We start from the raw sequence: 12255 nt of genomic DNA on the forward strand, positions 1-12255 counted from the left end.
TGAGAAACGTTGATTGAACAGCAGCTGCAAGACACAGGTCATGGACTGGCAATGCCCTCTTCCAACGGTATTTGATACTTCCTCGAACCAGAGATGCGTATCCGGTTGAAAAATAATGAAAAAGCCTCCATATTACGTCCAAGTGAATCAGATCTCTCTTATTATTGTACAGATGCTTATCGAACTGAATAAAAAACGCGTCAGTGTCCATGTCTGACTTTTTCTTTCTTAACCAATGTCAAAAAAAATATGGATCGCTTGATGAAATTACGAATCGGGTAACTCTTTTGAGAAAGTAAGGAAAATGCAGCGGATTATTTGCCTAAAAACAGTATTTTTTACACCACCGAACACATTGTCCGGTTTATTTTGTTTTTGTTTTATCGATGGTTGCTCATTGTTTCATATTTCATTTTTTCTTTGGCACGTTGTTTCGATTTATTTGAATATTGTGGGGTTCGCATGCGTGCCCAAAAGCGCTTGCGCTTTCGTCGATAACCCCCGTCTCTGACCCTTGCCCTCGTCTTTTCTCTGCTGGGCAAGGCACTTTGAATTTCTGAATCGAAAAGAACAAAATTGTGTAACGCCGCTGCTCTATAATTTTGTACAAGCGTATAGATTGTATTCGAAAGCATAATTTTTTTCAATATTGAATCATTTTGTCTTCATAAAATGAAAATATCGTAAAAAATTTCGTTTTTCTAATCAATCGATCGCAAATGCGCGCCATTTTTAATCTCGTGCGATGCCGCCACCTTCGACGCCCTTCGTTTGACATTGTCACCTCGTTTCACCGAATCGTTCGATTCTCGGGAGCAATACTTGTGAAAACGAGCATAAGACACGACAGTGACAATTTATCAAATCAACAAATATCCTCGACAAATTCATCGTACGTCAATTTTCTTGTTAGAGAAAAAGGATCGTATTTCAGGGAAAAAATGGCACTGAACAAACTCAGCATCGACAAGGTCGACCTCGCCGGCAAAAGGGTCCTCATACGGTAGGCTTTCATCAATTTTTTTTCGATTCCCTGTCTGTATTCTTTGAAATCGTGAAAAAACAATCGACGTTTCTTTCAGCGTCGATTTTAACGTTCCGATGAAAGAAGGAAAAATCACGAACACTCAGAGAATCGTTGCTGCCTTGGACACAGTCAAGTATGCTCTGGAGAAACAAGCCAAATCCATCGTCCTTATGTCCCACTTGGGACGTCCGGACGGTTCGAAAAATATGAAATACACCATGAAACCTGTTGCGGATGAACTCAAAACTCTACTGGGTAAAGATATCCAATTTTTGGATGACTGCGTTGGACCTGCAGTCGAAGCTGCTTGTGCCGATCCTGCTCCTGGTACTATCATTCTTTTGGAAAACTTGAGATTCCACGTCGAAGAGGAAGGCAAGGGTGTTGGTCCGGATGGCAGCAAGGTAAGCTTTTTTTTGATATTCGATCTAATAACTGTTCTCTGGTATTTTAATACAACCGACCGATAACAAAAATCACTCGTTGATATTCCATAGATCAAAGCTGACAAGGACAAAGTCACAGAATTCCGTGCATCGCTAAGGAAACTCGGTGATGTCTACATCAATGATGCATTTGGCACAGCGCATCGTGCACACAGTTCAATGATGGGTGACGGTTTTGATATAAGAGCGAGTGGCTTCCTGTTGAAGAAAGAGTTGGATTACTTTGCCAAAGCTTTAAACAATCCTGACAGGCCTGTCCTGGCAATCCTCGGAGGTGCTAAAGTGGCTGACAAAATTCAATTGATTAATAATTTGTTGGATAAAGTCAACGAAATGATTATCGGCGGTGGAATGGCCTATACTTTCCTCAAAGTCACCAAAGACATGAAGGTAATTAAGACCTTAGGTCTAATGTCAAAATTCGAGTTTTATGAAAAATTGCAAGTTTTACCACCGGACTATCTGAGAGAACTACGAACACGGTCGAAGGCACTTTTAATTGCAAGAAGTTTTACAAGGTAATTCCAACGTTTTTATTAGATTGGCAACTCCTTGTTCGACGAGGAAGGTGCCAAAATTGTGAAGGATCTGTTAGAAAAGGCAGCGAAGAACAACGTTCAGATTCACCTTCCCGTTGATTTCGTTACGGCTGATAAATTTGCGGAAAACGCTGCAGTTGGAAGTGCCGATGTTGCTTCGGGCATTCCTGATGGGTGGATGGGACTCGACGTTGGACCTAAGTCCAGCGAATTGTTTGCTGGTAATTGACTTTTCAAATTTTTTTCAACTTAAAGAAACACTTTCTTTCATTTTTTTTTTGGAAACGATGCTTTACCCCTTCAAAAAACGATCTCGAGATACATCACTTTCCGAGTATCTCCTATAGAGTTTATTAAAAGAAAACATTGTGCCAAATTTCTTCTAATAATTTGATGGCTCAGAATCTGTTGCATGCAAAAGATGCAAACCCTTGCTTCGAAAGTGCCAAAAAATTTTACAGTAAAATGATGAAATTTTTATCCAGGCAAGACATTCATTTCTAAAAAATAAAATTAGGCTAGAAAAAGTAGTCGATCTTTTCTCAAATTTTCTAGAATCAAGCAGTTGAAAAAGAATGTTGGCTATTACAAAATTAAATTCTTGACAAGTATTTTCTTTTCGAAATATGAAAGTTTTGATAGCGTGTCATAAAATCAATAATCAATTGAGAAAAGATTAATCTGAGGGACGAAAAATAATGACATTCCGAGAATATTTAAATGAGCATTTTTCGAAAATTTTAATTATTTTCCAGAGCCGATTAAACGAGCAAAAGTAATCATATGGAACGGACCAGCGGGTGTTTTCGAGTTCGATAATTTCAGCAAGGGAACGAAGAGTTTAATGGACGGTGTTGTAGAAGCTACGACACGTGGTGCGATTACGATTATCGGAGGTGGTGACACGGCAACCTGTGCCGCGAAGTGGAAAACCGAGGATAAAGTGAGCCACGTGAGCACGGGTGGCGGCGCAAGTTTAGAATTGTTGGAAGGAAAAGTATTGCCAGGTGTCGATGCACTGTGTGCGTCTTCCTAAATGTAAATAATCATTAGAAAGTAAACATACACGTACATAAACGCGCAAAAAACCGTGACAATAGAACAGAGTGAAAAAGTCGAATGGTTTGAATGACACGAGAAAAGACACTGCAGCATAGTTTTTACCATTCATACATTGAAAATCAATCGTGATTTTTGTCCCCAAAGTACCAGATTTCGGACTCGATCAAGTGTCCTCGAGCTTGAAGATGATTAACAGTTTAAAAGTATACGTATATTTTATTGTTATATACATACAAGATATACCTTCGGTGTTAACGAACTACGTCGTTTAAAAAGAATAACAAAAGCAGCGCCTAGAATGAGCGCCAGTAAAACCTTCAACAATAAATTAATTACTCGTATGTGCACGTAGAGATTTTATGCGTTGTGTTCCGTTCAGGGAAGTCGTTGAAAATTATATAAATAACAAGATAACGTGTCAAAGATAGAAATTTGTGTCACGCGTAAAAAAAACAATATCGATGTTGATGAAAAGAAAATGATAAATATCGAATGTTCTTTTTGCGTCGATCGCTTTTTTCTGCTCTCAATTTCGTGTCCCTTTCCTTTAATTCTTTTGACCACAACTTTCATGAAAACACTCTATGTACCTGTCAAACGAGTACGATTTTCGAGTACTACTATTTTTATCTTCACGAAAATTTTATGCACGTTCGAATAACGTTATCATCGTAATAGACTCGTTGAGCCTCATCACATGATATTACAATTCTGAGGCGATTCAACTCCAGCTGGCAATGGTGGCATCACTGGATTACCATCCGCATCGACTTGGAAAAAGGCTGATTGTTGATCACCGACCAGTTCCTCCGGTGGCTGACCGTAGTTCTGCATCTCTTGCATTAGAGCTAATATCGTGTCGAAACGTTGCTTCTTAACTTCCTCCGAGTCAGTTTCATTTTCATTCTCCAATTCTGTACATACCTAGAAAAAGTTAAGATTCGAAAGTTTCAGCTTATTCTTTGTTCAGATGTACGTCAGTTTTTTAATGGCAAAAGCAACACGATATTTTTCTTCCTCATTTCTTTCGTTTCCTGTGTAGACGAGCCAAAATTCAAAGTAAAGTCAAAATTTACCATAACAAAACAGTCTTCATTTCGCAATACCTCAAATTGTTTATACTTTTTAAAGCGAGATATTAAACACCATATTACAAGAATGTCTGCGCTTCTTTCAAACTCGCTCATTTGTCCTTCAACGGACTGCCACACTTGTGGTTTTTCTATGGTAATGTAAGAAAAACAATATATGATTTAGCATTTGCTAAGGAAACAATCTAAAATAATCTTTTTCTTTTACTCGTATAATTCATTTCTAATGCGCAATGAATATTATTGAGTTAGTTTTTCTGAATTCCTTTTAAAAAAAACTCTGAAAACTTTTTTAACGCTGGACACATTTTCATTAAACAGGATTTTTAAAAGCAACACATCGTCGACGATTAAAAAAATCTTGAAATCCTTGAAAAATCTGGGCACTTTCATTGTGGACTTTGAAGGTTGAGTAATTTTGTAAGATCCACCAAGATTCGTATGGTAAATTTTCTTTGAGATTTTGTTTCCATGAAAATTTTCATGTAGTCATTAAAAACTGGTCTTTGACTTCAGGCTGCTTTTTCAACTATTCTATTATTTGAAAATCCAAGATTGGAAAAACCTTTTGCATGAGCTCCAACTGTTTATTGTATTTTTCCAAATCATCAGGAGGCAGCGTAGTCTTTTTTTCCTCTAACCAGGCAGGATATTTGTCAACGAGTTCCTTTAACGATGGGTACAAAACTTCTTTTGAGAGTAGTGACTGAATCATCCCATGCATAAATGGGAGTATGTCATTTGAACCATCTTCCAGCGAAGCTTGACCAAACATTGCAGCGAGATCAGCCTCAGTTAAACCAGAACCAGCATTCTGTGAAATCAGAGATTTTTCCTCTGTTGAAACCACAGTTCTCACTAAAAATTTGCAATGTGACCAGAAAAAATACCTGCAAATTTTCCGTCGTTGCGGACAAGTCTTTCAGTGCTTGGGCAATGGCAGCTTGAAAATCTGGACTGTCACTATCCGATCCCGAGGGGTTGGTTCCTATCGCACTGGCCACGCTTTGAGCCATTTTTTGTAACGAAGCTCCCAAATCTCCTTCCACTCCTAAAAAACGTATTGATTGCTAATAACAATAATAATGATAACAGTGATACTGAAATAATTTTTTTCAATTCAAATAAACTGAACAAGTCAATGGAATTATGAGGTATATACCATTATTCATGAGATTCTGTAAATTTTTTTCAAATTGGTCCGCCGCTTGTTTAATAAAATCCTGAGGCCACGTCTCGTCGACGAGTTCATCTGGAACATCATTGGCACTGGTCTGCGGAGTGGAAGAATCTGCTTGACCTTCAGCCTTGGATGCAGCATTGGTGGTCTTTGGAGGCTTGTCGAAATCCTCCAACGCGTCTAAAACACAAAGTTGCTGTAAAGAAAAAAATAAACCTGTAATGCTAATCACATCGCGTACTTTGACTTCTCGCAAGCATTACGTAAGAATCGAATTGGGAGTATTTTCGTCGAAAATTTGAAAGAATAGAATTTACAATTGTGTTTGAAAGCCAAATGCTGAAGATCACCGAGTGTCAAGTAGCGATTCATGATTCTCATTATTTCCCATTTGACAGTAAACAACGACCGCAAGTTGAAGAGATTTCTAGGTTATAAACGTACAACACTGAAAACCTCAGAAATTACATTTATAATTTTTTGAACGTGTTGATACACGTATTCACTCACTGTCCAATAATTCATTCAATTCTGCATCCACAGAAACGTCTTTGCTGTTCTTATCGTCCGACATTTTCGACGTTTTATTATAATTTTGCTGTTGCACAGAGCAATCAGCTGATCCCGCACATCAATCAATTTTTATTATCAAAAACGGAGAATTCACATTCACCCCGCGCTTCCACACTTCTCCTTAGCAACGCTCGCAACGCCATGTGCCGGTAGGTGGTCGCTGCCAGAAAATGGATTGATCTAAAGCTGTTTTACAGGGACCGTGCGCAGCGTCTATAGTCTATAGTGTCACTACGACGCGGCCAATTCCAAAACTTCCTCCAAGGTGCAATTTAAAGCAGGCGCATATGGGAATTATTACTTTTCGTCTCGATCGAGAAAATATTGTTGCATTCGAGAGTGCTCTAATGCACAATTTCGACGTCGAGATGTTGAAGTATCAGTAAAAGTTTATTATTTCCCAGAGGGCACAGTCCATTCTCCATGGAAAAATGAGAAACGGACCAAATGGATCAAAAGGTTAAACACTGTCAATTCATCCACTAAACTTTCTTTTTTTCAATACTTTCGCGCCGAGTCGGTTCCAGCGACTCGATTCGATGTATGATTTTTAAATTTGATCATATATTTGAAAAACATTTTATCCGTGTTCCATTCGACATGAACGAATGAAGTTTTGAAAAATTTATTCCATATTATAATTTGAAAACAATCAGGACCGTGCGTGAGCTGTAGAGAGCAGCACCTACAGTCGATGAGCGCGCTCTCTCGTGTCTGAATATGCAATTTTTCTAATGATATTTTGACTGTATATGATTGAAAATAATTAATTTTTCGGAAAAAAATAATGATTAAAGTAATCAAATACGGTTTTTGTCCGATCAACAATGATCGCATTCAAAATCAAAATGACGTAAAAGGAAAAAAACTGTTTGAATTGAATGACGTTTTAAATGTCGTCGAAACAGAAAGCTTAGTGGATGAGTTGACAGTGTTTAACCTTTTGATCCATTTGGTCCGTTTCTCACTTTTCCATGGAGAATGGACTGTGCCCTCTGGGAAATAATAATAAAATTTTACTGATACTTCAACGTTTCGGCGTCGAAATTGTGCATTAGAGCACTCTCGAATGCAACGATATTTTCTCGATCGAGACATGGTAAAAAATAATAATTTTATTTTGTTAAATAATGCGAAAAGTAATATAATTCCCATATGCACCTGCTTCAAATTGCACCTAGGAAGTTTTGAAATTGGCCGCATAGTGACACGTCGCGGTCCCTATATTAATTTTTCCAAATAATATTCTAATGAGCAGACATCAATCATGCAACCATTTCATCGCGACAAAATATAACTGATAAACCACCGCCCTTCATTTACCCTTCGGAAAAAAATATATACATAATGTAGTAGTGGCGGCATTACCAGTACTCGTACCCCAAAATATTACCATCATTGTATCCCGAATAAGCTGGCTGTATCTGCATGGGAATTATATATAGAAGTCGAAATTTTCTGTTGCACACAGAAAAAAATCAGTTCATATCAAGGTTTCCAGTCCAAGACGAAAAATCTCAAAAAATTTGTGATAAAATGAGAAAAAATTTCAAAAATTTTGCAAAAAGAAAAATATTTCAGTACAGTTGGAATATTGCAAGTTCATTTAAAAAAAATTCTATTGCAGGATTTATTGAATTATTGCTATAAGTACACAATAAACAGAATGTACATAATACATAACAAACGAAATGGTTCAACAATTGCGATATGCTATATATATATATATATATATGGGACGATACTGTGTGTGTAGCGTACATATGATATTCGAAAATTTAGTAATCAATAAACGATTTTTTGACCACATGATATTTCTATGAAATTCGAACAAAGTTATACAATAAATCTAAGGATTGCCAAAGTTTTAATCGAGGTATCTAGCACATAAATGTACAGAACTGAACAAATTGGCACGGTATCCGAAATAAAACTGATAACCTGTCTTATTTGTGAGATAAATATTACCAAAAACCAATCACTCGTTTTATGCACATTAAGCACGAGTTCATATACGAAATGAAGGAAAAAAAACAAAAAATCATTCACAATGTGAAGAGATGTTCGTCTCTGAATCAGAGATGTACGTCAACCGAGCAACGTCTCTCATACAAAATAGTTATAAATGCATCAATACGATCGGTTGACAGAAACCAATCCAAATGGAGTCTCCAGAACCAAAAATTCTCTTTTACTTAATATTGTACCGATTCGTTGTTTTTGTCTGAACAAATATAACTCATTATCCGAAAATGTTTTATAATAAATAATAAATTTGTACATTTATATATATGTATATATGTTTCTGAATATATATTCATCAATAATTACTCTAAATAATATGCAAATATTGAAATATATATATTCAGGATGTCTGTCCCACGATCGATGTTAAAAGGGAAGTTATATTGTAAACGGAATTACGATAGCTGCATTAAAGCAAAGTCCACAGAAACAATCTGGTAAAGTGTAAATATGCTACAAAGAGGTCTTTGTTGAATATATATTCTATATGCTGAATATATATTCAGCATATAGAATATTATTTAAATAATAATTATGTTATTATACCTCCAATAAGTTGGCCCTGAGAACTGGTTAGAAAAGAACATTTTAAAACGTTCCTTCGATCCACTCTACAGATAACACTACCGAAGATAGAAGATCGTCATACAGAACTTTTTTATGGGAAATTTGATGTTCTACAAGATTGATTCCATCTCTTCAACTCTACATGCAGCCTTTTCTGTGGTATTCGTTATAAAATAACACTCGCGTCGCCATAATTGTAATTCAACATTTATCAGGATTTATCGACTTGAAATACGGTTTGAAATTTAGATTCACTGATGGCCATCGGTCGTGGGATACCCTGTGCGATTATATGTACAAACATATATGTGCTAATCGGATAATGCAACTTTGTGTGGAGCTATATCAGTGTTGTAACTTCACGTAACACAAGGTTTTTGAATTGTAATAAAATAGATTCTATATTAGAAGAGTTATATCCTAAGTCCATCTCATCTGCACGCTTTTTTTCTTATTCATTCGCTCATTCATCGATCGCATCAACGCGATCAATTTTTCATCAGACGATCAATAATATATGTTATAAAAAACCTTTCAGGTACAAGTACAGCGAATAATTATGGAGAAAAAAAAACAGTTTTCACAAACTAGTCTGACATTTTTTATTGTTCAGTTTTCATCGTTCTTTATGAAATTTCAAATTTTTTGGCGCGTGCGTTATTCGAAGAGTGTTTTCTCGTGACAAATGGAATGAGACTAATGAGATGGGGCTGGCGAGCTTCCATCGTTGCAACGGATATTCTTATTGTTGAAAATTCCAATGATTTAATCGATTTTTACTTTCGGTAATGTTGGAAATTACTTTAAAACTTAAAAAACAAATGCTTGAGCCATTTTTTCAGCTCAAATTTGCAACGAACCGATGAAAAAAAAACATTCATTTTCTTGAGTTTCAACAACCCAAACTCCAATACCGTTTAAGACGTTGCGTGGCAAAGAAATTGCCTCGTGAACGAGACTTCTCTTTGCGAAGGTTTTAACTTTTGTGCCACAGTCAGGAGACGACAAAATTAAGAAAAAAGTCAGAAGAAAGAAAAGGGAGGTCAGTGATGATGACCCGTTGTGAGCACAGCTGGTACAATTGCTCCTATCACCAAAGCCACGATCTCTTTGAACTTGAGACCCGACGTAACTACCGGAGCGTTCTCGACGGTCGGTAAATGTGAATACGCGGTACTGCCACGTGCCATAAGTTCCGGCAATACGTGGACCGTAGCTACGTAGAGAAAAGTGCCGGCACTAAAAAGCATTGCGATTCCAGTTGCGTTCACGTTACTCAGGGTTTCCTTTCCTTCCTGAAATTAGTCAATGAGACAATTTTCAATTATCCTTGTTCCAACACTCGTTTCGCAATAAGGCAAAAATTCTTCCATCGCAAATCTTTTGTATCGGATTGAAAAATAAAAATTTTCAATCAAGTTAGCAACTGAAACGAACCTTTCCAATTCCGAAATATGTTATAAGGGCTAGGCACGGCGCCGCAAGAGAAAATACCAGCAAATGTCTGGATATCCTCTTTCTGTCGACTCCTTCGTGAAGCAGAAATGACACCAATCCAAATGCTGCAGGAGCCTGTGAAAAGAATAAAGCAATTGTCACCATGGAAAACATGAACTCCTGACGAAAATACACTCATTTCCCGCTGGATTATATTCAATTAAAATTTTAATGAAAAAATTTCTATTGAATTCAGTTATATTAATTTGAGTTCAATTATTTTACATTACTCAATGAATTATTAGCCGATGTCTAATTTCATGATCAGCAAATTAAACACAAATGTTAGAAAAATCTTATGATCCCTTATTCTTAAAGTTATCGTCACATCTGTTTCTGAAAATAATTTAAATCTATGGAAGCTTAATAGTTTATATTTCAACATAAATATTTATTGATCACGAATTTGAATTTATGAAATTGTCAATATTCGTTAATGTAGATATGTTCATATTTTTAGTATGACTATGAACAGCTCAAGAATTTTCAACCTCATCACTTTTGCATGCATACTCTGTGGAAATGATTTCAAATATTTTTGGCGCTCGAACCGTGCTGCCGATTGACAAAAGCAAATATTTGAGAAAAACATTTAACTTTGTTTATTTAAGAAAAAACTTTATTGCCATTTCTCAAAGAATATCATTAAACACATCAAGAGAAAGAATAGAGACTCAAAGTCAAGTATCAAAGGAAAGAGCTTGCACAAGATCTTATGGATTCAAATATCATGGATTTTAGGCTCTCACATTTAACTGGATTGCAAAGTCTCTTTTGTGCACTCTGTAAATCATTTAACTAGTGATATTTTTTATCAGGAAATAGTGACTACCATCATGGAAAATGGGATTGCTCACCTTGTGGAGCATAATAGCGAGGAAAACGATAGCTTCAACATCAGCCTGTGAGGTAGTAGCAGCAGCGCCAAGAGCAACTCCGTCAGCAGCTGCGTGAACGACGAGTCCAAGAGTGGCAGTCATGCTTTTTTCTTTGCCTCCACTTCTCTTAGTTGAGCATTGGTCTATCAGGAGCATAAATATGAATCCTAGAACTAAACTGATGCCGATAACAGCATGTAGATCGTCTGAAAACAATGCAAGTGTTTATGATCCTCTGAGGCTCAAGAATAAATCACAAATATATTATGTTGAAAACTTACTGTGCGGCGGAGAGGTTTGCCCTGTGGGTACTGAACCAAATAAAGCTCGAATACCTTCTGGAATTATTACGGCCAATGCTGTGCCAACCAAGAGTCCGGCTCCCAACACCGAAACTAATTGCAACTTGTCCTGCAAAAAGAATGGGTGAATAAATATGCACAGAAAGGGGGAAGGGGAGTGAAAATGACGATAAAAGTGAAATAGAGACAATGCTTTGTTATGCCAACGTCTGTTCTGTCAAAAATGAATATGTAAATAATAGAAAGCTTCAATAAGCAAATGATCCATATGTAGGTATAATATTTATATAACTGATAAAAAGTAACTGTTATAAATCGATTTGTTTGTATAGTGGCTCGTTTTCGAACGAGGAACATAAAAACGTATGGCATTCGCTGTAAATTTTGACGGAAATTGCAAAACGACAACTTACCTCAGACAAATTCATAATAAGTGGTAAATATCCAGCAGCATAAGAGCCCGCCAACATAACGAGGGCGAGCATCCACAAAACAGCAGTTTCCTCCATATTTATATCGGGACTAAAACCGTCTGTTAGAAGAGTTCAAAACGGTATTAGAAAGTTTGTTGTATCGTGAAAAAAATAAGAAAACAACAAATCGAAGTATATTGCAACAAGATTTAATGAGGCACTATTTTATCGAACCTGAGACACGAATACTTGATCTCACGAATATATATATATTTATTGTTTAAACTTTTTATTCACTTCCATTACCGATTCACCACATGACGTGTGGTTGAAAGAGTTTTGTATTATTGAAGTATTGCGGTTAACGTAAAATTTTGGCTACGTAGACATTTTCGCGGTGAAGGCGGCAGAACACCATCGCGCGTGTGAAAGGGGATCTATTTCCTTCGGGTGTGAGAGAGATATTTGACACTTGTCAGCTGAAACTTATTCGTTCTCTTCTGAACCGCTGGAGCGCTGCTTTATTATTGTTTTGCATGCCTACGAATGTTGCAAGAAAACTGTTGGAGAATAATTCAGTTTTTCTATTAAAAAATCGTAAACAGCAAATAGCAGATGACAGCAAAGACTATTGAGTCTCTTGATATTCTAAAGA

At 36.6% G+C, this 12255-nt stretch overlaps 3 protein-coding genes and 1 long non-coding RNA gene across 5 annotated transcripts; 2 read left to right on the plus strand and 2 right to left on the minus strand.

Annotated features, from left to right (window-relative positions):
• The first annotated feature begins 754 nt into the window (after positions 1-754).
• On the plus strand, positions 755-3571 carry Pgk (phosphoglycerate kinase). The gene is made up of 5 exons (XM_043418873.1): positions 755-1003; positions 1083-1431; positions 1525-1863; positions 2014-2233; positions 2768-3571. Exons 1-5 carry the CDS (start codon positions 942-944, stop codon positions 3046-3048), a joined length of 1251 nt encoding a protein of 416 aa, XP_043274808.1. The 5' UTR covers positions 755-941; the 3' UTR covers positions 3049-3571.
• On the minus strand, positions 3271-6058 carry Pex19 (peroxin 19). Of its 2 annotated transcripts, none has more exons than XM_043418887.1 (5): positions 5856-6058; positions 5328-5525; positions 5056-5216; positions 4731-4979; positions 3271-3998 (listed from the first exon to the last, which is right to left on the minus strand). In XM_043418887.1, the coding sequence occupies exons 1-5, from the start codon at positions 5917-5919 to the stop codon at positions 3768-3770; spliced, it is 903 nt and encodes a 300-aa protein (XP_043274822.1). In that variant the 5' UTR covers positions 5920-6058; the 3' UTR covers positions 3271-3767. The 2 variants fall into 2 exon arrangements, with proteins under 2 accessions (XP_043274822.1, XP_043274830.1); XM_043418895.1 differs by lacking the exon at positions 5856-6058 and adding an exon at positions 5663-5798.
• A 417-nt stretch (positions 6059-6475) lies between these two features.
• On the plus strand, positions 6476-11229 carry LOC122411085 (uncharacterized). The gene is made up of 2 exons (XR_006261075.1): positions 6476-7017; positions 10826-11229. It is a non-coding gene; the product is annotated as an uncharacterized lncRNA (long non-coding RNA).
• Zip102B (Zinc/iron regulated transporter-related protein 102B) lies at positions 7524-11713 on the minus strand. The gene is made up of 5 exons (XM_043419608.1): positions 11601-11713; positions 11167-11296; positions 10865-11091; positions 9948-10082; positions 7524-9805 (listed from the first exon to the last, which is right to left on the minus strand). The coding sequence occupies exons 1-5, from the start codon at positions 11694-11696 to the stop codon at positions 9554-9556; spliced, it is 840 nt and encodes a 279-aa protein (XP_043275543.1). The 5' UTR covers positions 11697-11713; the 3' UTR covers positions 7524-9553.
• Between the last annotated feature and the right edge of the window lie 542 nt (positions 11714-12255).

The sequence above is a fragment of the Venturia canescens genome, chromosome 1 (genome assembly GCF_019457755.1).
Source record: "Venturia canescens isolate UGA chromosome 1, ASM1945775v1, whole genome shotgun sequence".
Classification (NCBI taxonomy): domain Eukaryota; kingdom Metazoa; phylum Arthropoda; class Insecta; order Hymenoptera; family Ichneumonidae; genus Venturia; species Venturia canescens.